The 27,626-nt window shown below is 40.6% G+C and overlaps 2 protein-coding genes across 2 annotated transcripts in view; one reads left to right on the plus strand and one right to left on the minus strand.

The window, feature by feature from the left end:
* LOC145458639 (uncharacterized) overlaps nt 1-11,565 on the plus strand; it is a 144,490-nt gene extending 132,925 nt beyond the window's left edge. Inside the window, exon 16 of the mRNA XM_080337074.1 lies at nt 11,554-11,565. The gene's annotated coding sequence lies outside the window, so the exon portion shown is untranslated. The remainder of the gene's footprint in view (nt 1-11,553) is intronic.
* Nucleotides 9,619-27,626, minus strand: part of LOC145458636 (complement factor B-like) — a 58,568-nt gene continuing 40,560 nt past the window's right edge. The window contains exons 8-22 of the mRNA XM_080337069.1: nt 25,424-25,600; nt 24,792-25,001; nt 24,538-24,732; nt 23,680-23,894; nt 23,071-23,218; nt 17,297-17,434; nt 17,096-17,172; nt 16,883-17,033; nt 15,629-15,774; nt 14,612-14,735; nt 14,359-14,501; nt 13,011-13,230; nt 12,722-12,872; nt 12,239-12,386; nt 9,619-10,067 (exon numbers count right to left, since the gene is read on the minus strand). Coding sequence (XP_080193195.1) covers nt 9,885-10,067; nt 12,239-12,386; nt 12,722-12,872; nt 13,011-13,230; nt 14,359-14,501; nt 14,612-14,735; nt 15,629-15,774; nt 16,883-17,033; nt 17,096-17,172; nt 17,297-17,434; nt 23,071-23,218; nt 23,680-23,894; nt 24,538-24,732; nt 24,792-25,001; nt 25,424-25,600 — 2,426 coding nt within the window. The 3' untranslated portion in view covers nt 9,619-9,884. The remainder of the gene's footprint in view (nt 10,068-12,238; nt 12,387-12,721; nt 12,873-13,010; nt 13,231-14,358; nt 14,502-14,611; nt 14,736-15,628; nt 15,775-16,882; nt 17,034-17,095; nt 17,173-17,296; nt 17,435-23,070; nt 23,219-23,679; nt 23,895-24,537; nt 24,733-24,791; nt 25,002-25,423; nt 25,601-27,626) is intronic.

Consider the following 27,626-nt stretch of genomic DNA (forward strand, 5'->3'; position numbering starts at 1 on the left):
GGAGGTAGTTAAGCAATTACAGCTACTCAAGTAGAAGTGGCGACGCAAAAATATACTCAAGTACGAGTGGAAGTAGCACTTTTAAAAGCAACCTAAAGATACTTGAAGTAGAATCGCCTGTCTTTAAATCTACTCAAGTTAATAGTGAAAACTGTCGTGACTCGTTCGCATGGACTGTCAAAAACTGCAAATTGAGCTATGCGGAAGGTGTAGAGAGCTTGATGCATCCCAGGACGGATATGCTTTCGACAGAATAAGCACTCGTTGCATTATGAGATGCAAATGATAGTTGTGATATGGAAACGCGATACTAATCCATTATTTACTCGATCACTCTGTTATAGAAACTATCATGGCATGGGCTCCTCGCCCCATATTATAAGGACCTTAGTTTAGTCGAGGAGCGACATGTAGAAGTTGTATTGGATACGGTGTTGACACCTTGCGCGAATACTATACGTGAAAAATATGGCGGCTCGTAAAAATGCCATATAGTGTAGGGTTGCCATACGTCCGGAATTTCCCGGACATGTCCGGAATTTCACTGAAAAATCTGCGTCCGGGAGGAATTTCTAAAATATGCCTAAATGTCCGGAATTTTGAAGGCTTCAAGCATGCTCAAAATTTTTTCGTAAATCAACATAAACAATATTATTTTCAAGCAGATTTATGCCATTCAAAATTGTTCTTCGCGCTGCGCGGGAGTTAATGCAACGTATGATGATATTAGTATAGGCACCTGGCACTACCCTCGCCAAAAAATGCAATCAAAATAAATATAAATAACCATCACTTACTAAAATAAGTCTGATAGTAACCGCAATTATAAGATATAACGGTATATTCCTAGAGTTGGTTAAGGTCGATTGGGGACTTCGGTCACAGACAGTGGTTCGAAATTTTGGGGTCATTCGCCTTTATCTGGGGATCGCGATGATGTTGGACGCAATCAGCTTCCTGGGCCGTGAGATAAGTTTGGGCAAGCTGATTTTTTTAGTAATCAGCTTATCAAGTTTTGAGCTTTGCCACGAAACATTTTCAGATGGGAAATGAGGTCGCGACCATGAAAGGCTGGAAATCACCGGATGTGCAACCTGTTGGTGCATTTTATAGTGGCCTAATCTATGGAAGAATCAATATTATTGACAGAATTCATACATAAAATTTAACAGGCAAATGCATATAGTAAGTGCCCAACAAGTAACATCGACTACCCAATGGTGGCCCCAAGATCAGTGCTTTTTTGGGCGGAAGGGGGGAGGGGAGAAAAAAAAAGTTTTTTCGGACCTGATTAAAACACATAAACAGATAACCGCACCAACCTAACAGTATAGCAGGGCTGTCAAACACAATCCTGACAGGCCAGACACGGCCCGCCAGATGACATCATCCGGCCCGTAGAGGAATCTATTGTAGACCCTAGCAAGTAGCAATCACCAGAGCTCACATTACAGATGGCCAGATTCATGACCTATGTTCCACTCCACTATAGTGTATAGAGTCGATGGGCAATGGTTTGCTATTGTGACGTCATATTGACGGTCAATGTGTTACATCTCATTTTAAAATCCGCTAGTGGGCGCTAAAGAGTGTCCGGAATTTGCTTCACAGAAATATGGTAACCCTAATATAGTGTGGCTTTATTTTTTGAAAATGGAGGCATTACTCATGCACTTGCTTTTATACGTCAACATGTATGTTCTCCAGACAAAATAACTGAAACTAATTAGAACTCGAAGCCTGATATATATTCACCGATACTTCCGTGAAAACATTTGTCACTCCATATCTGCTATGCGCCAAGCGTGACGAAAATTCAGGTCTTTACTTAACTTTTATGATAATTAAATGTTTGTAGCCTACTCCGTATATAAATAGCCCTGAAATTACTCAGGCTATCTTTCTGCTTTGAGGATTTGACCACTTCTACTTGACAGACTGAAATTAGCGAAAAGTAAGTATTAGTGAGATTACAAAATATTATGAAGTATAGAAGTAGCGAGAAATTAGATTTACTTGACCAAGTATCGGAAAACGACTTGAGTAATTCGGAAAAGTAGTATTACTGCGTTACTGACCACCACTGGGTTATGACAGTTCATTGAAAATTCGAAGTCATCACCTTTGCCGCCTCACCTCTGATCACGTAGGTGGAGAGAAGTTGATGTAGAGAAGTTGGTGGAGAGAAGTTGCGTCGTATGCCCTATGGTGGGTCTCAGAGCAGCATGAACATATAATGCCCGCCAGACGATTTCATCCAGCCCGTGACAAAGTCTCTTGCAGAGCAAATGAGAGTACCATCCCTTGCAATCACCAGAGCTGAAATTAGAGATGGTCCAATAGTAGGGTTACCATACGTTCTCCTCTAGGAGGATTTGTCCTCCTTTTTAGGGTTTTTGAAAATGTCCTTCGAGGACGACCTTTTTTTTAATCAACCAACCTAGCACTGAGAAAAAAAATTATCATTTTTTAGGATTTCCCTTCGGCATTCTAAGTTTAAAAGTTTTGAAAAAGTGTCCTCCTTTCCCAAGTCCAAAATATGGTAACCCTACCTAACAGCCGAGTCAATGATTTAGGCCCATATGTATATGTATATGTATTGTATATGTATATATATTATATATCATTGATAGACACGACCAAGTAAATTCACCTGTACCGGTGTTCGATCTTGATATTGCAGCTGTCTTTCTTTCATTGTTCTGTTTACTTGCGTTGCCATGTTCTCATCCTTCACCTGGTCTTTCTTTCAACTTTTTTTCCGTAAAGACGCCGTATGAGCAATGAGCAATGAGCATCGACGTGGTGTGGAAGGTCATCACCAAAACACAGCCTTTCTAAGCCTGACCAGGCTATGATCAGAGTAGGAAATTCTGATAGTTGTAGCGTCAACAATGTATAGTAGCGTCAATGTTGATCATCGAGGAGCGAGAGATACGTGATAGTCTACTCCAGTCGTTACACTTCGATCAGACGCATATAGTAATATCAAAAAAGTGTTTGCATCTTATACAGCAGGGGTTCTCAACCCGCGGCCCGCAGGCGATTGTTTTGCGGCCCGCGACATCTTTCATTATGAACGCAATTACTATACTGGCACGGTATTGTTATGTAAAACCGATGCGCCATATTTGTCGAAGAACAGTTGTTGTATCGAAGCGTAGAAACTTAAAATGATACCCCGACAATTTCTTCTGGAGTTCTACATATCGCCTGATCTTATAAAAAAACAGCAACTGCGAACTTACGAACGCTGTCCATTAATGCTACAGAATGGATAAAGATGTACCAAATGCGTGTATATACAACTGGTAAATAAGCTCTAGTTGTCTTAATTTATTAGTAGCACACAAATACATAAAAAATGTTCTGCGGCCCACAGCGTCTTCTGCTGTTAAAATGCGGCCCGTTATGTCAAGGAAGTTGAGAATCCCTGTTATACAGGATATGAGCAGAGTTATCGGGTTTCCTAATGGGCAGACCGTGTTATTTTTGGCATTTCAGGAGCCAGATGCCAAAACTGCCAAAAATAAAAATTTGAAAATGCCAAAAATAAGCAATTTTTGGCATATGCCAAAAATAACACGGCCTGCCAAATAGTGTATTTCGTTCATGGTGTTGTGTTAGCAGGACCTCGTTACAAGCGAGAAGAGCGTTTGTGAAAGGCAGGTTTCTTAATCTGGGTCCAGCCCACCCATTAGGGGTGAAAGCATGGTGTCCTAAATGGCGTGGGCACAGCGAGATTGAACGGCTGACTGCATTTGGTTTACGTCATACTTTCCATTTGTCCAAAGGCAATTTTACAACCATTTTTGACCGGCTTGTCGAGCACTAAATTTGATAAAACAGGTATCAATGAGAAGCTGCCGCAGTACTGATTATTAAAATCTAAATTATATTCTGCTCATGGAACTGGAACCCCCAAAATCAACCACAATTTTTGCATCGTGATCGAGTTGAACATTGTGACGCAACAAACTGTCTGGCTATTTCTGAGCTGCATAGTCTCGTTTTGCCAGACAGTCTTGTTGCGTCAATGTTTTTAAACAAGCTAACCTTCCCAGGACTCTTCCATGCGAGTTGGTAATATTAAAGCCACCAAGTGACAAAAGTCCTCCGAAATTATATCAGTGGACTGAAGGAGAAATGATAATCGGGCTACTAAATAGAATGTGTTGAGAGACAACACAGGAAACTCCTGGAAAAGGATCGGGAAGAAAATTCTTTCCGCGATGAGATCGATGGCACTGGTGAAGTGATCTCTTTTCATGATGCATGGAAGCCGGTTCGGCCCTCCAAAGATTTTGAAGCTCTGAAAAACTTTTGTGGATGACTGGCAACATTCTTTCCCTCAACGGCTACTGTTGAAGCCGATATTTCCCAGATTCGCTGGGCGAGAAGAGAATTTAGGAGAAACTTGACTGACCTAAGTTTGGAAGCACTGTTACAGTGCAAACGATTTAAGTCTATTCAACAGCTGTAACAATCAGCTGTTGAGCGTGTTTGTTAGGCTTTTCCAGGGTTGTAACCAAGTCACATGGTTCCGAGTCACGAGTCAATCATACTTTTGTGGTTTTGACTCGAGTCGAGTCGAGTCATTTTAAATTCATCACAGACTCGAGTCCGAGTCCAAGTCACCGTTTAAAGGGTCAAGTCCGAGTCATGGTGTTATGACTCGAGTCGAGTCCAAGTCACAGTATTGAAGTCATGTTCAACTCATGTTTTCAATCCTGCTTGGGTGATATCGAATTCCCTGTTTGCGAAACATGCTCATTTTGTCCCTATCAGAGTCTTGGCACGTGTTTATTTAGGCAGATAACGGACAGGTCCTGGCCTCATTTACCGATGCTAAAGATAACTTTACTAATCTTAGAACTTAAAATCAAATATCTCTCTTGTCAGTCTGATACATCACCAATACAAGCATTCAGTTTTTATTATGAACACATCGACGATAGCTCACGAATAGCTGATAGAGAACCAACGAATTCACGTCTACATACTATCTGATAGAGAACCAACAAATTCACGTCAAGATACTAGTTGATAGAGAATCAGTAGATGCATGTTTATGTAGAGGTATTTACAACAGGCCAGCATGCTGTAAAAGCGTGCATGCAACTATGTGCATTGTGCAGTGACAACAGAACAGATACCTTTTGATTATACTAAAGGTTTTCCCAATTGCATTACCGACTACATCGCAGTTACAGCATTGGAGAAATAATTGTACAATGGGGCTGTTCAAAAACATTTTTTCAAATTTTCTGGCTACTTCTTAAAATTGCTAGATTGCCTGAAAATCAAATTTGGCTCAATTCCAACCAGTAGAAAGCAATGCTATGAAAGAAAATTTTAGACTAATTACAAATAGAGATTTTCGAATTTTACCGGCTATCTCATGATATTGTCACATTGTGTAAAAATATGATTCATAGCAAATTTGACTCAATTCCAACTAGAAAAAGTGAAGGTATTAGAGTAGAATGTTTTGGATATGAAAAAATAGTCGGCTTACTACTATGTAATTATATTATATGAAAGAATTTCTCACTAAAATACTCCATTTATTTTCAAATCCAGAATATTCTCCTCTCAGATCATTCATTCCACTTTTCTCAAATTAAGCCATATTCGGTGTTCCTTTTATGCAACATAACAATTTTATCATGTAACCACCCTGTAAAATAAAAAAGAAGTTATTTTAGAACAGCCATATTGTACAAACATCACACAACATTAGCCATTCATTATTACTCACGTGCACAATGCACATACCTAACAAAACGTCAAATGGACGAAGGGCATTGTGTGTTTTCACAGACAGCAGCTCAAATCAATGAGTTACACCTCAAAAATACTAATGTGGAAAGGACATCCTCAAATACGTTAAAGCGGCATGGCCGTAGAATGAATCCACATCTACTGAATACACGTTCCACTAGTGCACTATAGATGCAGGAATTGACAAGCATTTTTGAACCACACTGAAGAGCATTGAATACTCATTCTTTCTAGTCGCCCGAAAATGCAAAGGATCATCGCCTTCAAATCTACACATGAGCTTATCAGTCTCTTCACCATCTGAGTCATTTCATTGGCTCTAATTAAACTTTGATTCAATTGTTTGCTTGTATAATTGAAAAGTCTTGAGTACTTTAATTGCGGAGGATCTATTACCTCTTCGTCACTGGACGATTTTGTACAATGCATTGCTACTATGTATCATTTTCTGTTGTTTTTACGGCGGCATATCTGATCTATCAGACAAGTGCAACGAAAGCAGTGGTGACAAATAGCGATGTCGGCAGAATTCGTCGGATGCGTTGATCTAGCCATTATGATTCGCAAATTTCTTCATCTTCAAGTCATATAAAATAAGCCGAGTCAATGACTTGGGTCGAGTCATGCGTAATGACTCGAGTACAAGTCGAGTCAATCCAAATATTGACTCGAGTCGAGTCGAGTCATTTTCCCATTTCAAGAAAATGACTCGAGTCGAGTCGAGTCATAAAAAAATCGTGACTCGAGTCTGACTCGAGTCGAGTCATGACTCGAGTCATTACAACCCTGGGCTTTTCTTTCTTTTTTTTGCTTATTGGCACCGATTCCGATGAATACTACACATTTTGTGGTTTCGTTTGATATTATTAACCTATGAAATCGTTAGGTTTTTCTTCTTCTTATTGTTTGTTGGCACTGATTATACGTGGATGCTGCACATTTTGTGGTGTCTTTTGACAAACTAGCCCAAATAAAGCGTTTTTGTGACTAATTCGAGGCTGAAACTATTTATTTAGCGGACGATGCCAAAACTGCCAAAAATAAAAATTGAAAAATGCCAAAAATAAGTTATTTTTGGCAGTTTTGGCATATGCCAAAAATAACACGGCCTGCCTAATGGGATTAGGCCTACACTCGGATATTTCAGATTGTCCGTTTACTGATTTTATTGCTCGTCATTGTGTTGAATATATCATCGCTATCAACATGCAAGAGCCAGATCAGCATTTTAGCACTCGCTCTCTGCATAGCGCGAACAACTCACGAAGTAGTAGAGCAGACCTTGGCAACGTGCGGCCCGTGAAAGGTCACCTGGAATGAAATCTACTTTTTGATATTATTTCCGTGGATTAAAATCACAGACTGTATCAACTGAACAGAGTATTCGTTCACTATGAATCCTGTTTTTATGTTCCGCAGAGCCCGCGACCTACCGATCAGGAAGTTGGACGCTCCACTATTAGCCTAGACGCTATCTTGTCGGATCGGTGCGGCTAAGATACGCGAATTTCAGAAGGACTGCTAGTTTCCATCAACAACAGGGTATTTTTACACCAAGCTGCACACTGCTCGGTAGGCAGTGACAGAGACAAGCTTTGTAGTATCCTAAATGCATCTTAATGTTTCAATATAAACAACGTGTCTGTGGGTTTAAAAAAAACTTTAAAATGTATTATGTTTCCACATCTTATCATTGCCTAATATCAATGTATAGCCTGGGCAGGTGTAACAATTAGGGATGGTGTGAACGTGAGGTTCACGTTCGCGTTCTGTGTGTGAACCTCGGAAAATTTGAGGTTCGCGTTCACAACAGAACCTTGGTAGGTTCTGCACTGTGAACCTTTTTCATACATTGCAATTTTCACTTCATTATAACATCTTTGGTTCAAATTTATTGACTTTCAACTGCGGGCTACTGTATGCATGGAGCTGGCAGCATAAATATTCAACACTAAACGAGCATGCCGCCCTTGACAATCTCGAAGATTTACTTGTATTGTTACAAAAGTTTGCTCGAAATATCCAGCTTTCCGTTTGTGCATATTTATAGTGTCTCTGTGCTGTGAGCTTGACCCTCAATCACATGACATCAATAGCGAAATACACTGTATTTTGTCAGCGAATGATCCTTATTCAACCAATCAATGAGATTATTATCGTCTTCTGATGTAAAAATCTAGCAGGCGTACGGGGTCAATCTTGACTACATATGTATACTGTATCATAAAAACCAAATCTGTGCGACTGGGGTGTTGGCTCTGCTCAATATCTATGTGGCAATACTCAGACGCCGAATACTGTCCGATTAGGTCGAAATTGTTGGCAAAGTGACGCAAGATACTGATTTTATGGGATTATTATATCATTTGATTTACCCAGTTGATACATTTGACGACGTTTCAAACGTCAATATGTATTTATAAGTACTGAGCTATTATGTGGCCCCGAGTCGTCGCTCGGTATCGTGTACAGTAGATTAATATAGGCAATCACCTAATTGAAATATGGGTTGAAATTAGCAATATGACGTCACGTGACGTCATGAGGTTCACGTTCGTGTTCACACAGAACCTTTCAAAAAGGTACACGTTCACACGAACCTGAACCTTTCAGAGGTTCACACCATCCCTAACAATGTAATATTCACTTCTTCCAATTTAGAGATACAATTAATGCATATTGATACACCCCACCCCCTCCCGAAAAAATCAACCTATATAGCCACTACGTTTAAACACATTTCCCCGATGTACAAACATGAACAATGTGATATGCTAATGCCAAAACGAAGTCTTATCTCCACCGTATTTTCTGTTGGCCCGTTGGGTAAAATAGTTGCCCACCCCTGATATTGCTAACCAACCATCAATATTGAACCACAGTACGAAACCAAGGCATGGTCGGCTCCGTTTCAATAGTTCAAAAGTGACCTCTTTTCAGATTTCCAAAATATGGTAAACCTACCGTAGAGTTCAGAAAGAACCAATTTTGTCCTGGTATATATAGATAGTTATATGCAATTATCCTGCGTGTGAAAGGTACCTCCAGATATTTAATCGAATACTATCCGTAGTTCACAGACTTCGATGTGGGGCAAACCTCGAGTTCTTCAATGTGAACGACAATTGTCAATAGTCATTTGTTGCCCGGGTTGTAACCACTATTCCCTCTAAAGGGAACATTGGTTGTAACCAAGTCCCGAGGACCCAAGTCACAGGTCAAAGCTACTTCTATAGTTTTGACTCGAGACAAGTCGAGTCGTTTTCAATCACCACCGAGACAAGTCCAAGTCAGGGTTCAAAGGTTCAAGTCCGAGTCACAGTGTTTTGACTAGAGTTCGAATCCAAGTCATTGAATTCACTGTTCAGTTTCGATCTCAATCCGCTTCATCTTGGATTTACAACTCTGTTTGGGAGATATTGAATGCCTCGCATTCATAATATAGTAATGTTCCTCACTTTACACAGTTTTTGTCACTATTGTACAAACACCAGTACTAATACACGAAATACCAATAATGTGGTAGCTTACTATTCTTCGAAGTTACAACGAAATGCCTGTCTTGGCCGTCTGAGTCCCGAGTCATGCGAAATGACCCGAGTCGAGTTATTCTCTATTTTTAGGAAAATGACTTGAGTCATTACAACCCTCATTGTTGCCATGCAGGGCCTCGCAAAAAATTGAATATGGTAGAATTTGCGCCAGATTCACCGAAATGATAATAATAATTCTGAGATAAATTCCACTTTTGATATCCTCTATACTAGAACAAGGTGAGGAATACCTCTCGCGATAACGGTCACCTAGCCCTGACCACGTGACCCGTGTGCAGCACATCGAACACGACTTATATTCAGAATTATCGCTTCAATAAAGCGTTGCGATGAATAATATATGTTATCAATGATAACGTATATTAACACAAACTTTAAAATTTACGCACACTTGGCTGCACTGCACGCGTCTCACTGTTCACCGTCGTCAGCTGAAATCCATGCGCCAATGCGTGGAATGAATAAAATTGATTTGCAATTTGCAAAAGATAATCATGGTAAGTTTACCAGCGGTATTTCATATGTAAAAACGTATTCATATATCGTTCATGCAGGAATAACTATTTTGTTGTTAATCCACGTCATCATTGCCGTAACGTCGGTGTAGAAACCAGGAAAATACAGTCGCTCTCCGGTTCGTGGGATCTTTATTGATTGGCCGCATCCGTATCCCCAGCTCACGATTCCCAGCTGAACAAAGCAGCTTTCCTTGGTTGTGTCATCTTTCACCTGTATCAAATTGCTTAATTTGAAGACATGAATCAACTTTGTGAGTAATTGGAACTCTGCAAGAAACATTTGCAGGAATATGGTGATGGTGATATCCGGTGTATTTGTATTGTGTATCAAACAGTGCAATAAATAACCCACGGGGAGGGGTATTCAAAGTATTGTTGGCCGGTTTACACCATAGTACGGTAGAAATCAGGTAAACGTTCCTTTCTGGAACGATTTTTTTTCACACCAATTCGGATGGGTGAAAACGAGAGAAATTCAGTGTGAAGTATAATAAAGGTTTTGTCTTCGTGCACCAACCACCCAACGAAAGGGAAAAGAAGTACACGTTACGGTTAAGTGAACATAGCCCACTACACTTTCGGGATATATTTATACAAGGATTGGTCATTCCGATAACCAGTACCTATATTCGCCATTGATTCTCAGCCCTGTTTGCAATCAAACATGCAGAGTTGGTGTTTGTGCACGTGTAGGCCTACTCAACAGACTTGTACAAACTAAACATTTAGTTAGTTGACGGTCAACTAACTAACAGTTTTTTGAGTAGTTCTAGTTGTAGTTGTAGTTGCGGATTTTGAAAATTGCGTAGTTCTAGTTCTAGTTATAGTTGCGGATTGTGAAAATTCCGTAGTTCTAGTTCTAGTTGTAGTTGCAGATTTTGAAAATTCAGTAGTTCTAGTTCTAGTTTTAGTTGCGCATTTCAAAAAAATATTAGTTGCCGAACAACTAGAAAACACTCGTGTGTCCTGCCGTGCGCGATGAGAACTCTCCTTGCGTGACAAGGGAGGTTACTTAGGGTTGCTAATGTGATCATGACAAAGGATCAAATGCTTATTGTTGGATCATAGTTAATACATTGATTATGCCGAGTTCACTGATAACTCGGCAAATTTACAACAATCGACAGTGCGCAGCGCACGCGATCTTTGAGGTTGTTTACTAATTGGAATGTGAACTAGTGATCTCGGAACTAAGCTGTCGCGTCTGTTAAACTTAATAGATTTGATTCGTGATGATGATGCCGACCACGCCTGCCCAGGCATAAAGAGAAGACGGTCTGGATTCGCCCAAGGTATCTTTACAAATCAAATTGCAGAAATTGCCTGGGTCGTCTCCTCCTGGCTCTCCAACGCACAAGAAACCGAGACTCTCACTCTTCAACTTTCTACCTCCAAGTCAGTGTCGTCCGCTTGAAGTTAAATCCGGCCCGTCTGAGGTGAAAAAGTATGCCAGGGAACAGCGACTACCCCTGGGTCAGAATGTGCTGAACTGTTGGCGGACTATGACCGACTTGCCAGAATAACGGAACTTAGCGAAAGATTTTTTTGGGATGACTGCGACATCTGCGCCCAGTGAAAGGGCTTTCTCGCATGCTGGGATTTTGTATTCCCCAAAGAGGGCAAAATTCAACGAAAAAACATTTTCGCGACTCATGTTGATTCGCTGCAATCAGCAACCGCTGCAGAAAATGGTTTAGTTTATCCTGTACTGATTACAGAATAGTTCTGTCCGTCTGATTTTTCAGTAATTTCGTTGTACCGACGTTAATGTGGAAGGCCGGAACGCCGAATTCGAATAAAATAAAAATGAATGAGTTGATTGAGAATTAAATTTAGTTAGTTGTGTTTTAGTTAGTTAGTTGCCGATATTTAAATTTCGTTAGTTCTAGTTATAGTTCTAGTTGCGAGTTTTGAAAATTGAGTAGTTCTAGTTCTAGTTCTAGTTGCGGAATTTGAAAATTGGGTAGTTCTAGTTATAGTTATAGTTGCGAGTCTTAAAAATTGAGTAATTCTAGTTATAGTTCTAGTTGCGCTTTTTGAAAATTCAGTAGTTTGTACAAGTCTGCTACTCAAGTTGCGAATTGTGGTAATTCTTTTCGTTTCATGCTCTCCTTCCCATGAGTCATGGAACGGATTAACAGCATTACACCCCATGAGTTTGTAATGACTGGAACATGACAGCATTGATCCAACGTTCATAGGCTCGGCTCGAAGGTTGAACTGCACTATTACTAAGCCATCACAACTTAGCCTACTGCTCTGCACGTCACAAATACGTTCGCGCTCGAACAGTGTATTGTATTTTCGATGATTCCACTGTACGAAGTCTGACTATATACAATCTATTAATTCCACTATGGGCTCACTGCCCATAACCCGTACCTCCCGGGTCAGAGGACCGCCGCTGTCCCCTTTGCAAGTGTCCACAACTCTCCTTTGGGTACTGCCGACAGCGCAAAACATTTCCGGAGTGAAAATGTGCACGTTTTTCCCTATTTGTTTGTTGATGATGCCTACAGCGTCCAAACATCTAAAACGTAAAAATCAAGAATACAGGCACTTTTTCCGGGAAAGGTAAAAAGTAGATATGGTCGGGACGTCGATCGAAGGTTGCCATTTTCAAAATTGCAGGATGTATATTCACGACTATCGCAGAAGTACTAATAACTAACCACGTTATACTTTACAAAATCTGAAGTTTGAAAAATAAGTAGTTTTGTTGCAATGGAAGTAATTAACAAAACTACTTGAGTGAAGTATAGTGGAAGTAGGCGTAACGTACTCGAGTACTTGAAAAAAGTATTAGTATACTTCATTACTGACAGCCTCCAGATTTTCTATGTGATGTCAAATATGTAGTATTACTTTTGTCGATCTTGTAGGTTCAATACCGCTTGCTGTAGGACGTCAGACGGTGTGACATAATCATCGTTCGGCGACAGTGTTGCGTTATGTCCAAACCCAGTCGCCACAACAGCCGCGTAGCCTTTCTTGTTTGTGCCCATCAGGAAATCATCTGCGACCCAGAGAAATTGAAAACTATGCTGGCGAATCGATCGATTTGGCTGGATTTGACAGTGATATTGTCAGCGTTGTGTACAGCCGCCATTCTAATCTATACATGTTGTCTAATCATTTGAGAGCTCACACTTACATTCTATTTTACATCTCTCCTCTGGACTCTCTGTGCCGTTGAGCAAAACGTTGCCTTCACTGTCAGGCTTCTGCAGAAGTTTCGACACGCAACTGTCAGGACTGCAAGGCAGGCACACGGGTCTGATGTACGGTGTGAACTGAATCCTGCCTCCCGGGGATTTAGGCGGCTCCAGATACAGACCGTCTTCGGATATAAGTAACTCAGCGCCAATTTTCATCTGCGGGAATAGTGCTGATATAAATAGACCGCAGGAAGATATGGATTTATCGAGATTGAGTGCACAGTATAAGTCCTCAATCAATACATGCGATTTCCCACCGGGGGGTCGGTAACAGAGTACTTACTCTTTTAGGAGTACTAGCACTCCTTACTCAAGTGGTTTTGTTTTTAATTCTACTTCCACTTGAACCGATTTTTTGGCAAACGTACTCGCTTATTACTACTTTAATTTTGAAAAGTAGAAAGTAGTTTTGGTATATGCTTGCATCATATCATGTTTACTAGTAACATTGTCATGGCGGCTGAGCGAAAGAGGCCCAGCATCACAGATCATTAATATAGATGATTTTACCCGTATTTGCAGCGTTATTAGTCATAGATCTTGTAATCTCGAAAAGTGCCACCTCCGATTAAGTGATGATAAGTATATGCGACGGTTCGATCAAATATACTTTTTGAAACTGCTTACGCGAGATATTTTTAGATATTCTACTTCAACCTGAAGTGGCATGACTTGTCTTGGAAATCTGCACTTCTACTTACAATTAGGGTTGCATTTAAAACAAAATTCAATTGAAAAAAACCTAATAAAACGTGGCCCTTGCTTAACAAACGACTATGATTCCAGGATTCCAGCCATTCCATATCGCATACGTCGATTTCATTAGTGCAAATCTTCCCAAGGCTCATACCATCGGCTAAAAGATTTTTCAGAAGTATTTACTTTACATAATTATGATATAATTATACAACTTTCGAAAAAAAATTGAAATGGCATTTGTTAAAACTTTTTTTATGCATTTTATGTGTACAGGTGTAGTCTATTATATTTCCATGATATATTATGAATGTTCTGTAGCGTTAACTTGTATCTGTCCGTAGCGCAAAAAGTCTTTAGTTGTGATAAATGCCACTCCTTCCTATAGTGTTGTTATCTGTAGTAGTATAGTAATAATATTAACGGTTTAAACATGTTTTAAACAATAAGTGTTTTAAACCATCTCTTATTCTAAATGTAACCGTACTTGCAATGGAGTCGAAATTTACGGAATTACTTTTACTTCCACTTGAGTAGTGATGCTCACTACTTTAACTATATCTCTTGTGGGAAATTTGAAATACTTACCAAAGCGACATCGTTCTGATAGCTCCCAGAACGTCTCGCACCTTCGTGAATCAAATAGTCTTCGTGAATGTGTATCTTTTCCACCATGAAAACCTTTACAGATCCTGAAAGCTGGCCTCCTCGCTGTGGCCTTCGGTTCATTCCTGGTCGAAATAGCAATCGAGCGGTGTTCAAGTGTCGTTCGGTTAATAGGGATGGAACAACCGACTTATAGAACCTCTGTTAGATACCCCGATTTACGGCGTATACCGACCTAGAGTGATGTAAAAGTTTTGCTCCCAATCGACCAGTCCCGCGTCGTTATCGAATATATGGGCAGCCGTCAGTATCCATTGATCGTTGATTAGGCTTCCACCCCCTACAACGCTGCTATACACCTGTATCGAAAGGATTTTCTCATTCTATTTCGGGCGAATGTATTCTTGAATTGACCCTGAACTATATGATAGACCTATGTTTCATACGTGGCTGTCCCTTATCCTCGAAATGGGATGTACGACAAAAATAACGTTTAAAGCAGTGGCTCCCAACCTTTTTCGACTCATCGCCTCCTTATACAGCTCGGCGGCTAGCGAACTGGATACGCCCCTGGGTTATATCACCATAACAGTAGGCGTATTGCTGGACTGTTTTCAGCCATCGAAATTGGTGAGAAAGCAAAATATGGTACCAGAAAGTGACGTGATCGTGACTTACGCCCAAAACTTCCGTGGAAATCTGGTAAATACACCTATTTCCCACTCGTGTATAGCATACTTTAGGGTTACCATACATCCTGTTTTAAGAGGATTTGTCTTCTTTTTTCACTTTTTTGAATAGGACGCCCAAATGTCCTATTTTTTGAGAATTTTGGTTAAACATAGGGTGAAATTCGATTGAGATACACAGAATCATCACTGAAGTAACGTTCCGGCGGCTAATACGGGAGCTGAGCAGGAAAGTTGACCTTTATTGTTTTCTTTTTTTAATTACCAGCGGGGAATTCAACAAAAGTGTGAATTTCTGGAGCCGAGTCGGAAAAGTCAACCAATCACAAGGACGGGAAAAATTTACCATTTTTCCGGATTTTGCTCCAGTATTGTAAGTCTGAAATTTTTTTGAAAAAGTGTCCTTTTTTCACATTTCCAAAATTTGGCAACCTTAGTGTACTTATATATAGTATTAAGTAGATGCAGTATTGTGGCAATATTGCATCGCACTGTTTGGTATTTTTAATGTGCGGCAAGAAATCGCGGCGTTTTCTAAGATTGTTAACAATAATCAACATTACCGCAAGTATTCGGTCGTGAGGACGCGTGATGAGAGCTTGCCACGGCCAGGCGCGTTCAGCCGCTTTACTTCCGCCTATGACTCGTCCCAATGAAATCATTTTACGGACGCTTCCTATTTCACCCGCTTGCCCGCAAGAGCTGAAGTCTAAAGGAAATCGAAAAATATGTTAAATGGGATTCCAATGGTAGAAGGTATCGAAGTTGCGTCTATCGAGAGCATAAACAACGATTTTCCGATTATATTCCTATTCCAAAGGAACTTAGCTGACACTGTCTTGCTCAGTAGTCTCGTATCGATTACCACACGTGATTTCGAAATGCCAAATCAAGTAAAGGCGAGTACATTACAGAGATGGTCAGAGTAGTCATCGTTGCTACACTATAAGTAGAAGTAACGCCGTTAAGTGGAAGTATAGAAAAACTACTTCAAGTAAGTAGTTTCAAAAGGCGGATTGAGTCGACGGAACGTCATATATTTTTGGCCTTCTTGCTTTTGCGGCATATACACCGACTCATGGTATACATAGATTACATACACACGATATGTACAATTGTACATATGCATACCATGAGTGCATAATGCCGCTGGTCAAGGAAGGTTTTTCTGAGTCTTTCATCTCTCCTCCATGCTCCCGGAAATGCTGAGCGCCAAGCAGGGAAGCCACGGATAACAGTTTTACTGATCAGGTCTTTGGTCTGACCCGACCGCGGATCGGACCCATGACCTACTGATCAAGAATTCGGACGCTCCAGCATTGCGCTATCTTGCCGGATACTTAGCATAGGCTACTTTCGCATGTTGACACTGGACACTTTCGAATTTGCAGGGTGGATATGGGCGATCAAGCCAAATAGGTTCAATTTTCGAAAATATATTCACTTTTCGTGATGCGTGGCTCTTCGCTCAGCCGTCATGATAATTTAGCGGATGAAAGTGATGCAAACATAAGTATAGTGCAAGTAAGTGGTACTTGTAGGCAACATCTAGTTGAGTACTCGGGAACAGTATAGTACTTCGTTAGGCTACTCACCACCTCATGGTGAACTTAGGTAGGCTATCACTCAGCTGTTATACCATAAGGTTTCGTATTTAGAGATGAATCGGGAAGAGCTTTAGCGATAGATTACAGTACCACTATACAAATGCCGTTTAGTGTTCTCAATGTACATAACTCGATTGGGCCCGCATCAGAAATTCCCAAATAAATTTGAGTAACTTGACCTCAAATGGACTCGGTAATAAAAAGGCTGACCTTCACGCACGTCGGTGATCTTATCGATGTACTTGTGGAGCTTGTAGAAGTCGTCCACGTACACGTAGTTGTCAGACTTGGACGCGATCAGCTTCAGCTCTTCCTGAGTCTCCGGATCGCTGCTGCGTGCCGACGACGTGATGCTGTAGAACTGGAATGACGGTTCCGAAATTCGTTACCGGCTCCAGAGCGGAAACGAAACAAACTTCTCACTTCGGGTGGATTATCTGCGTACGCGCCCTCGATATCCTGTCTTTCGACGCTGGGCTTTCCTCCGGCATTGAAAATGCCTGGAAAGTTTCGCGATCGCATTATTCGAATATTTGTTGGATAAGTGCGTATGCTTGTATGGCGGAATATACTACATTGGGCAAAGCGTTCCCAAACTCTGACATTTCAGTATAGCTTGCTTACCGTCAGTCATGACGAGAATGTGTCGCTTGATAAGCAATCCAGGGTCGTTCTGGTAGGAGAATGATATCATTCGTTCATTGACTAGCCTCAGGGCCCCTTGTATATTGGTTCCGTACTTGATTTTCCTGCGCAGTTTTTCTGGTACGAGAAATCAGCGCTAATTGGTTGCTATTTCAAAACTCACACTCCAGAAGCCGCATATGTATCCTCGTCCACTATTGTAAAATGTCGTTTTAGAACACTACTTCCAGGGGAAATAATAAGAACGAAATATATGACGGACAGTGGTGGCTTTTGGGGAGGTGGGTGGTCTCCCGGGACCCCCTTGGTTGATTTACCCGCTCTCGAGGGCCTCCTCCTCGGTTTACGCACTTTTTTCAACTATTACCATTTTCTAAATAACCGTGGAAATCCTTGTATCCATAATGAATATGGTACGGTACCGTAAAAAGGGGTCAATAATCAATTCTCATTTTTCAGTTATCATTTTTCGAATAACCGTGAGAATCCATGCACCCATGTAGAATATGCCGATATGGTACCGTAAACAGTGGCCGATCATCGAATTTATGCGCCGGTTAAAAGAGCTTACTTTGATTTCATGGGGCTCCCTCCTACATTTACGCAATATATAGTTATCATTTTGCGAATAACCATAAAAATATATGTACCCATGTAGAATATCGTACCGTAAACAGTTGTCAATCATCAAATTTCTGCACTCGTTAAAAGAGCTTCAATAGCTGGTTCGTGGTACAGAACTTGAAGATAGCTTTCAATACAACTTCCATTGTAGTAAAATATTTATTCAACTCGAAGACTTTTCGGGTGGTGCCTTTTTGGTTTTGCTTTTCATTTTCATTCTGTTGACATCGCGTTAGTGTGCCGTTAACTCTTGAAAACAGGCACCCGAAAAGTCTTCGAGTTGAATAAATCCATGCACTCATGTCAAGTATGACACCGTAAACAGTGGTCGATCATTAAATTTCTGCACCCGTCAAAAGATATGATACTCTATCCATTTTGCGATTTGCTAAAAGGTCCTCTCCTACATTCACGCGATTTTGAGTTATTATATTGCGAATAACCATGGAAATCCATGCACTCATGTGGAATATGGTGTCGTGAAGATGGGTCAATGATGAAATGTTTGCACCGATTAGAAGTGCATATTTTGTTTTTAAGTACCGTACTCTATTCATTTGGCAATTAGATGAAAAGCTGCTAAATGCTCTTGAAGGCGCCCCAGGTTATTAACATGCTTTTTGAGTACCCCACCCAGAATCCTTGCAGATTTTGGTATCGCACTATTCACTCACCAAGTATTCACATAATTTTGAAGACTCGGCTGCTACTCCTTTTCATCTAATATATTATTTAGGAGAGATTTGTGCGAGAGTCGCAATCGCATCCGCAAACGTGAAATTTTCTTGTGAATGATTATTACTTTCATGATATTTTTAAATAGCATTATGCAACTTTTTCTCAGTGCTTTAAAAGTAATATAACATTGACAATAAACTGCTACAGTGTATAAGGAGGTATATATTTTCAGTGACTGGTGCATCTCCTTCATTTTTAATAATAGGCTGACTCCATGTCATTAGCCCTAAAACAAATTAATGGTTTATCACAGTTTTTAGATTTGACAAAAATTTGGATCAAGTGATTTTGAAATATATCCGAGTAGCTAGCCTACATCACAATTTCAATTGTTTAAATTGGCGCATAATAAAAACAAATTTTTCCGACTCATTCAATCGTAAAATTGATAGAATTTTTGGTACGTCTGTACATGAGCTATCTTGTAGGACTCGTAGGAGTTGATTTAATAATTATTTCAATTACAATTTAGCCTTTTTTGTGTACGGCACTCAAGTTTAAGGTCATTGCTAATGAAAATCATTGGATTATCCTTCTCATTTCTGTCAACTTTAGAATTTTCATCACTAGTCATCATATGGAAGCTATTATAACATAGAATGCTGAGAAAATGATTTTTTATTGAATGTATATAATTTCGAAGTTGTGACAGCAATGTATATTGGAGGCAGAAGTAGGCGATTTGGATTATGTTTAGTTCCTCTTGAAACTAGCGTTCCCAAGCTTTGTGTAGTCAGAGTTGCGCTAACAATATTTGAATTTGACTACGGCCGCGGGCCGCATGCGGTCCGTGATGATATTTTTTGCGGCCCACGAAGGCATCGAGAAACGTCATAAAAATACTGACAAGTATTTTATTGTTCGCGCAATAGTCCGTTCTCGAGACCAACGTATTTTGAAACGTTTCGGTTGCTAAACATCCAAGAAACTATAAACGGAAATGACGTTAGTTCAGAGCACATTTGTGATTTTAGATTAAAACTCAAACTTTCAGTGCTGTACTTGAAACAAACGGTTCATAAGTGTGTTGTAGATTTGTAATTCATAATGAGATGTCCAAATCAATACAACGAGCGAAAATTTCTGTTGCCGCAATTTGAAGCGTCATTTGATTCCGACCATCCTAGGCACAATTTAGCATATTACGAGGTCAAAGTATAAGATCAAATCAGTCGAATTAATGAAATGTTTGAGACAAGAGTAAGTTATGCGGTCGTGCTCACAAAAGTACGTGAAGAGACAAGTTAAACACGGTAAACCTTTTACTGAAACGTATTTAAAGGTGATATGCTGGTTATGACGCTGTCAGCATTGTGCGTTCTGAAGTTGATCAAAAGCAGAATCAGCATATATCTATGAGGCAATCGCTGCTCCCATATTAAAAATTCCATCCTTTCTATCAGCACAACCTATTTTCGTCCCTAATTTTGACGAATTGATTGAGGAAGGCTAGCTTATAAAATTTCGTTAATGTTCCTGACGCATTGTGCGGCGTGCGTTCATCAAGTCAATGTTTAAATTGTTTGTGTATTGTCTCCGTTTTGTTTCTTAGACGGCTCAGTGCTTATATTGTGCAGTGGTCACCTCAGGCTTGTAATGACTCGAGTCATGACTCGAATCGAGTTCGACTCGAGTCACGATTTTCTGATGACTCGACTCGACTCGAGTCAATTTGTGTATTGATTTAACTTCGACTCGAGTCATTGCACATGACTCGAACCAAGTCATATGACTCGAGACTCAGACGGCGAAGACCGACATTTCATTACAATTTCGAAGAATAGTAAATTAACCACACTATTGGGATTTCCTCTATTTTTACCGGTACTTGAAAACGCGACCAGAAACTGCTAAAAGTGAGGAACATTATTATATTATCAATGTGATCCATTCGATATCACTAAGTAGAGTTACAAAAAGTGGGTTTAATAAGACTTTAACTGGAAACTGAGCAGTAAACTCATGACTTTGACTCGGACTCGAGTCATAATACCATGACCCAGATTCGACCATCTGTTTGCTGATTTGGACTCGACGTGACTCGGGGGGGAATTGAAAGTGACTCGACTTGACTCGAGTCAAAACTATAAAAGTGAGATTGTCTTGTGACTCGGAGCCTTGTGACTTGGCTATAACACTGGCTCACCTTCACCAACATTCTTGTGTGATTTAAACGAATTTAATTAGTTCATGCGTTTATATTCTCACGGATGGGTAGAGTGTACCACATCAATTTGTTCAACTTCTCGAGGCTTCTTAATCCATCCTTTATATTGACTGATAATAACAGACTGTAGCATGTAACGAAACAGTTACTGGCGTATTTATTAGCATTTCTTCGTGTATGTGACCGATACAACACCTTTTCGCATGCATATTTAACTTTACATTCGTTATTTGATTCACGATAAAACGCCAATTAATCTGTCCATCACCCAGTTAGCAAAATGTAATGACTTTGCATGATCATTCATACTTCGAAAATTCAATTTGACTTGAATCGTAACTTGACTCGTGGCTTTACTTGACTTGACTCGACTTGACTCGATTCATCTCCAACAAAACGAGTGACTTGACTTGACTCGAGTCACCTCTGAAAATCGACTGACTTGGCTTGACTCGATTCAAAGTGTGCAATGACTCGAGATGACCCGTGACTCGAAGGTAGTGACTTGATTCTGACACTGCTATATGGTCATTATATAATCAAATAAAAGATTGTGTCGTGGATTATAATTCCGATTATACTTTAATGTGGCCTGTGACGAGATTCAGACGGTGAATGCGGCCCGCGAGCTGAAAATTTTGCCCACCTCCGAGTTATCTTGCCAAAGGCGGGAACTAACTATTGTTTGTTGTTTTTGTTGTTTTTGTTGTTTAAGAGTATTCATGAATCATGATGTCTCAACTGCTTTGTTAATTTTAAACCAGGCCAATATCATATTGTACCCGTATGATAGTTTCCATTTAAAAGCTACTTGGAGGTACAGAACTTCAATATACGATTGAATAGTATATTCATATTGGAATAAACCCGAATATTTTCGGCTGACACTCGTCAGGGGTAATGTTCTTTCCAATTCTCTACTAGTTGCTGACGATTACCCCAGACGAGTGTCAGCCGAAAATATTCGGGTTTATTGCGATATGAATATAGTACTCAGTTTCCATTTGGGTGTTCTTTTTTACTTTTGGTGTAATATTTGCTATCATCATTTTGGTTTCTACATTTTTGAAGTACTAAATGCATCAATTCAATTGTCCGGTCATTGTTTGACTTCATTGTTTGGACACCTTGATGATCGATTAGCTCTTGCGGTCCTCACTCAAGGTTGTAACTGAGTCACAAGGCTCCGAGTCAACGTCAATCCTACTTTTCTATTTGACCTGATCCAAGTCAAGTCACCCAAATATCACGACTCGACTCATTGCAATCCTGTCATCGTTGCCTTCAAAAAGTATAAACTTTTTCTTTTTAAGATTCCATTGCCACTGTATTTGTGATTATCTTCACACATGAAAATCACATCCTGAACTTGAATGACAATGTTGACTGTTATAAGTGAACTTTGTGATTGCATTTATAATAAAGAGTTACATAGAGTATAAACATACCATTGAAGAGTTTCATGGAGTTTGTAGACATGCAATATGTAATAGTTGTAACGAGAGGGGAGTCTGGGGGCGAATCCCCCCTGAAGCTGCGTTTATAGAAATATATGGGGTCGTCTGGATGTTTCGCCCCAATCCTAAAGCCACCACTGATGATGGACGCTTATTTGCAGAGAGTGACTAAAATGTCGAATATTGCATATTTTGTACCTACTTATTGACACCCATGTGCCGACTAATAACAAAAAGGTCATCACTTGCATCTGGCAGCCAAATCTGTATATTTCGGTCCACTTATTACCTGATGCCCATGTGACGACTACAACGAAGGTCGCCATCCCGCGAGTGGCATATTTTGTAGGCCTATTACTAAATAAAAGGTCGGCTTCATAGCCATTGCTATGCTTGGGCATGAGAACACTAAAGGTTGCATTTTGACGCCAATACCATACAAGAGATCAATACTTCCACGCTAGTATAGTGGCAGACCATAGTTTTCTGACTCCTATACTATACGATGTCATGACGTCACGAAAATTGCCGATTTAACTTTGATGGCCGATACCGATATTTTCGTCAAAGTGTAATCTCGACTCGATATTACATCGACCCGATAACAATCGACCGGGCGCTAATTGAGACACTGACTGCATTGTTACGTCACAACAATTACACGGCGTCATTTCATTGGTAAAGAACTATGTCCCCTAAACCTGACTACCCAGTAGCGACGTAGCGTGATCCCATATTGACATATGTATTTGTATATTTGTACACACCTGCATCGCTCACAACTTCATTCAAGATTTCGATTACTTCGTCAGACGTGTTTTTCGGTTCGTTGTGAATGTTTAGTTTCACGCTGGCAGTAGTAGCGAATATAACTATCCCATAGCTTACACGATCTGTGGTGTCATTGCCGCTGAGCTGAAAGGACAACAATGTTGTGGAAGGCTCCGGAGCGACCTGGACTAGGCATGGGGTCTGGAGGCGCACAAAGCGACTGGAAATAATCGTCTCTACGCAGTGTTCTCCAATTGGTAAAAGCGAGATGACAACAGGCTGCTCTATATGCAACTGTACGTATTTAATTGCATCCGGGCAAATTTGGGAGTATCAAAATAGCAAGATCAAAACGCGAAGAATTCAAACTAGCCAGTGTCATAATATAGTGACTTACTAAAAATACCGTGTTGTTAGTGTTAGAGGGGTCCGGTTAGCTTGTATTGCCGTTAGGATTAGATGAAGGTAGGCTGGTAGGGCTTTGGTTAGGTTTGACTTGGATAAACTATTGGTCAGGTTAGGTTAGCCTATGTTAGGAATGTACCCCGCTATTATGAGTGCGGTCCGAAGATTTCACGTGTCTTTAGTGAATTCTTAGTGCTTACCCGCTTGACCAACCCGATAGCGAAGTCGATGGTGTTTCTCAATGCGTATTGTTTCACGCTGATCGACAAGTCTATGACGAAATAGACTTCCACTTTACCCCGTGAGTTCATCACGATCGATCTTCCCGCCAAAGATTGCGAAACTTGTCGGATATTGGCGACGTTTCGACTCAATTTCCGGACCACCTCCACCTGCGAATCGCTATAGCGGGGATCTGCAGACACGGACGAAACGTGATAAATATGGGCAAAATAATCACTTATTCGATATCGATTCCAATCATTTCCATGCCGTATGATTGGAATCAGGCACGTCGAATATTATCAACACGAAATTGCGGGTAAAGTGGTTTTTGTTGACAGTTCCCAATAACAGTGATAACTGTTTTCTGAATTGTAAGAGGTGATCTCCCGCTTAGAGATCATACTAAACTTCAACCTGTGACTGTGACGCTGTTATCAGTGCTATGTCATCAGGGATCCATGATTATTTTATGATTTTGTTACGCGATATAGCTCTATGCTTGTCACAGTACTAATCGCTGTGAATTTCGTTTCGAATGTCTGTCCCTGTGTACATTTCACTAAATATACATTGTTAAAACATGGTGATTCGATGCGATTCCAGCAAAATCTGTTCAGGCTATCCTACGAAGATGTAAGTATAAAGAATCAGCATTGCTCGATAAGCTAACGTCGGGAGAGACGATTTCGGTTTTGACCATTGTGACATAATCGTACATTATTTTGTCAGTAGGTGCCTCTTCTCGTGTTATTCTAGGTATATACTTCGCTAATCGCTACATCGTGTTCAAATTATTTGTAAGCAGAGGTAGTTCATCACATATCAAGACTTACCGACGCATAGTGGAGCCCCGTCTCCACTCCATTCCTTTATATAAAGACAACGCTGCTCAGCTTCGCCGATCATTACCAGTCCTTTATCGCATGAAAATTCGACCCAGTTGTCCACATAAAAACTGTTATCTCCGCTCGAGCCGATGAGGTAGCCACCCACCGGAACCCCCGGATGTGGACATCGTTCGATAGTACCTATACCAGTCGAAAATACAATGACAACAGTCGTAATTTGGTGAAAACACGTTTCTTACCTATATTATCGCACACGGTTAATAGTCCGCTCCACCTCCCGCTTGCCATGCATGTCCTAGCAGCAGACCCAAGCAATCTCTGCCCGTTTTGACATTCGAATTGCAGAGTTGTGTTGAACGGGTAAGTTCCGTCAGCGAGCTTCCCTCGGTCACTCAGTATTCTACCGCCGGTACTGGAGATGCTACGGGAAGGATCCAAACAAGTCACAGCTGAAATGAATTAACATCCTGTACGCTGCCTACACTTCTCATTCGCAGTTTTCAAGGATTCCATGAATGAGGTATCGTAATGAGACAACGATATGGAGAGAGTTCAAGACTTTGAGTTTACGCTCGTCTCATTCCAAACGATTATTAAATGATTACTGTTGATTGATTGCTCTAACGCTCACCCTAATAACCGACGATTCTATGAGTAAATGACTCCCCGAGAGTGGCATATTGTTATAAAAGTAATTGGTTCCTTTTCCTGTAATGTTGACCTGTTTGTTTTTCTCCATTTAAGCCCAATCGCAATGAAGGAGATTTCAGACACGTTAACTGTACGCGTCAGTACTCCACATGAAATGCATAACGACAAGGAATATATATCATCAAATGGCTTCCGAAACTGACTATATATTCAGACTCACGCTGACAAGTAACGGGCGCGCCGTCGTACATGCCGGCTCCCGTGCATTTTCTTGATAGCTCTCCACCATGCGAGTAGAATCCTTCGTTGCAGAGGTAGTGCGCAACTCTGTCAAACTTTTCACCAGTGTATTCGATTGAACCGTTCGCGATCGGCGGTGCGTCGCCGCATTCCACTTCTACATAAGTAAAGGATTTAAGGCTGGTTCATTTTGTTACTACGCATATAGCTGGGGTTGCCCAAGAAAGAACAGTGGGTCGAGCTAAAAGTCGACGGCAAAAGAACCGATGAAAGCCTTGAAGATACAGAAACTGAGATGGTGCAAGAGAAATTGAACATGAAAAAATGCATTGAATTGTGTGATAAATATCATGTCGTGAAGCAGAAAGCCTTCATCAGGCTATAAGCACCACCATTGTGTGTTGTAATCAGGGCTTTGGAGCCGGGGCCGGAGCAAGAAGCTGGAGCCGTGCATTTTCAGCGGAGCTGGAGCCGGAGCTCTGTATAAAATTCAAGAGGAGCCGGAGCCGGTTCTATGAACTGAACAGTAGCTCCGACTCCGATGTGTCGCACAAGATGCTATGCTTTTTTACTGATGGCTGAATTAACATAATTTTACGATACTTGTTCATAAAATACAGAATTATTTCCTAGTTGGCACCACCTTTTCTAACTAATCAGTAACCATATTTAATTGTTCCTACACATGCGCCAAACCTGGGTAGGCTGGATTTGCCCCGCTTACTACGTAATTACTGTATTATACGTACACCCTCAAATTCGTAATCAGCACAACAACGATAACCAATTGTGTGGTTCGAAAAATAATGAAAACGATGCATGTCACAAAACGGGATTGATGCTTATGTGAGATGAGCAATACACCTAATCAGTACTGAGACGAATAAGCGACGCCGTAGGATATAAGCATGACATTGCTGAACAGTGCACAGTGCACATGCACATGCACATGTTAATTTAGAGGCACTCATGCCGCACGCCGGGAAACATTGTCTCCTTTTTGAATTGGATGAGCAAATGCACGTTCTTCGTTGATAGTATTTTAATCGTAGTGCCAAATTGGATACTGTGTTATCGTTTTTGCCTAAATGAATTTAAATTCATTCAAGCGCACGATCGTTTACTCCAGTAACGATTTGTGAACGTATATAGGGCAATGCATCGAAGCAGCCCAGATCGCTGTTGTAGTCCGCATAGCCTACAATTGCCACGATGTGAGACAGTCATTACGGTGTCCGAACCCTGCTCTGGTGTTGAATATAAGAGGGCAATTAGTGATTGGATGCGCGCTTTCCAATTTCTAATCATCAATTTTGTGTATTCATTCTTGTCTGCTTGATGCACTCGTATTCTTGAATTGTCAGTGGCACTAATTTCGAGTTTATCCGATTCGTTTGAATGGGAACTTTCTATACCCCTCTAAACTTGTTCGACGACGGACGGACTGGTAACGAGCGCACCAATATCGAATCTGAAGCCATTGGGTATATTTGGTAAAAAGTGAATTTCTGCTAATAAGGTCGCGACATGGGCTCATTTCTGAAGTTACATCTGAACAAATCGCACCATTGCAAGATTAAATTGAAATGTATTGCTTGATATTAATGAGCGCAGTCCCGGTATTAAAACATCCCGTCACTGTTTTAATGTTGTATCATGTGACGCCGTCGACCGATGTCAGTAAGCAATTATTACGTCACAGGACATTGCATACACCCACAAAATGACGGTTCCTTGCTACGGCTACGACGAACCATAGTTGCCGGAGCCGGAGCAGTGGTATCAATGAGCTCCGAAGCCGGAGCTGCAGCAGTTTAAAATTTACGACTGCTCCAATGCCCTGGTTGGAATAATAATAATAATAATATAGCTGGGGCTGCCATGCCGTCCGTATTAAAAAGATTTGTCCTTATTTTGAAGGGCATGTCTTATAAAATAACACTACATATATGATTTTCCTCATTTTGTAGTTGTGTCCTATTTTAAACGGTCGAACAAGGGCTTCAATGAGGCCGTTATTGGAACTTGGTGTCATATATACGACTGCAGTCATTGCTAGTATCCAAATTTCGCAGTTAGGCTACTCATCGTTTTGGGGTTACCCTTAGTTTTTGATCCATGTTCAACACTTCACACAGGTTATTTTCGGGGATTGAGAATTTACGCTCCGGCTAGCAGGACCA

The sequence above is a fragment of the Botryllus schlosseri genome, chromosome 16 (assembly GCF_051294905.1).
Source record: "Botryllus schlosseri isolate E-star chromosome 16, Bs_hap1, whole genome shotgun sequence".
Classification (NCBI taxonomy): Eukaryota; Metazoa; Chordata; class Ascidiacea; order Stolidobranchia; family Styelidae; genus Botryllus; species Botryllus schlosseri.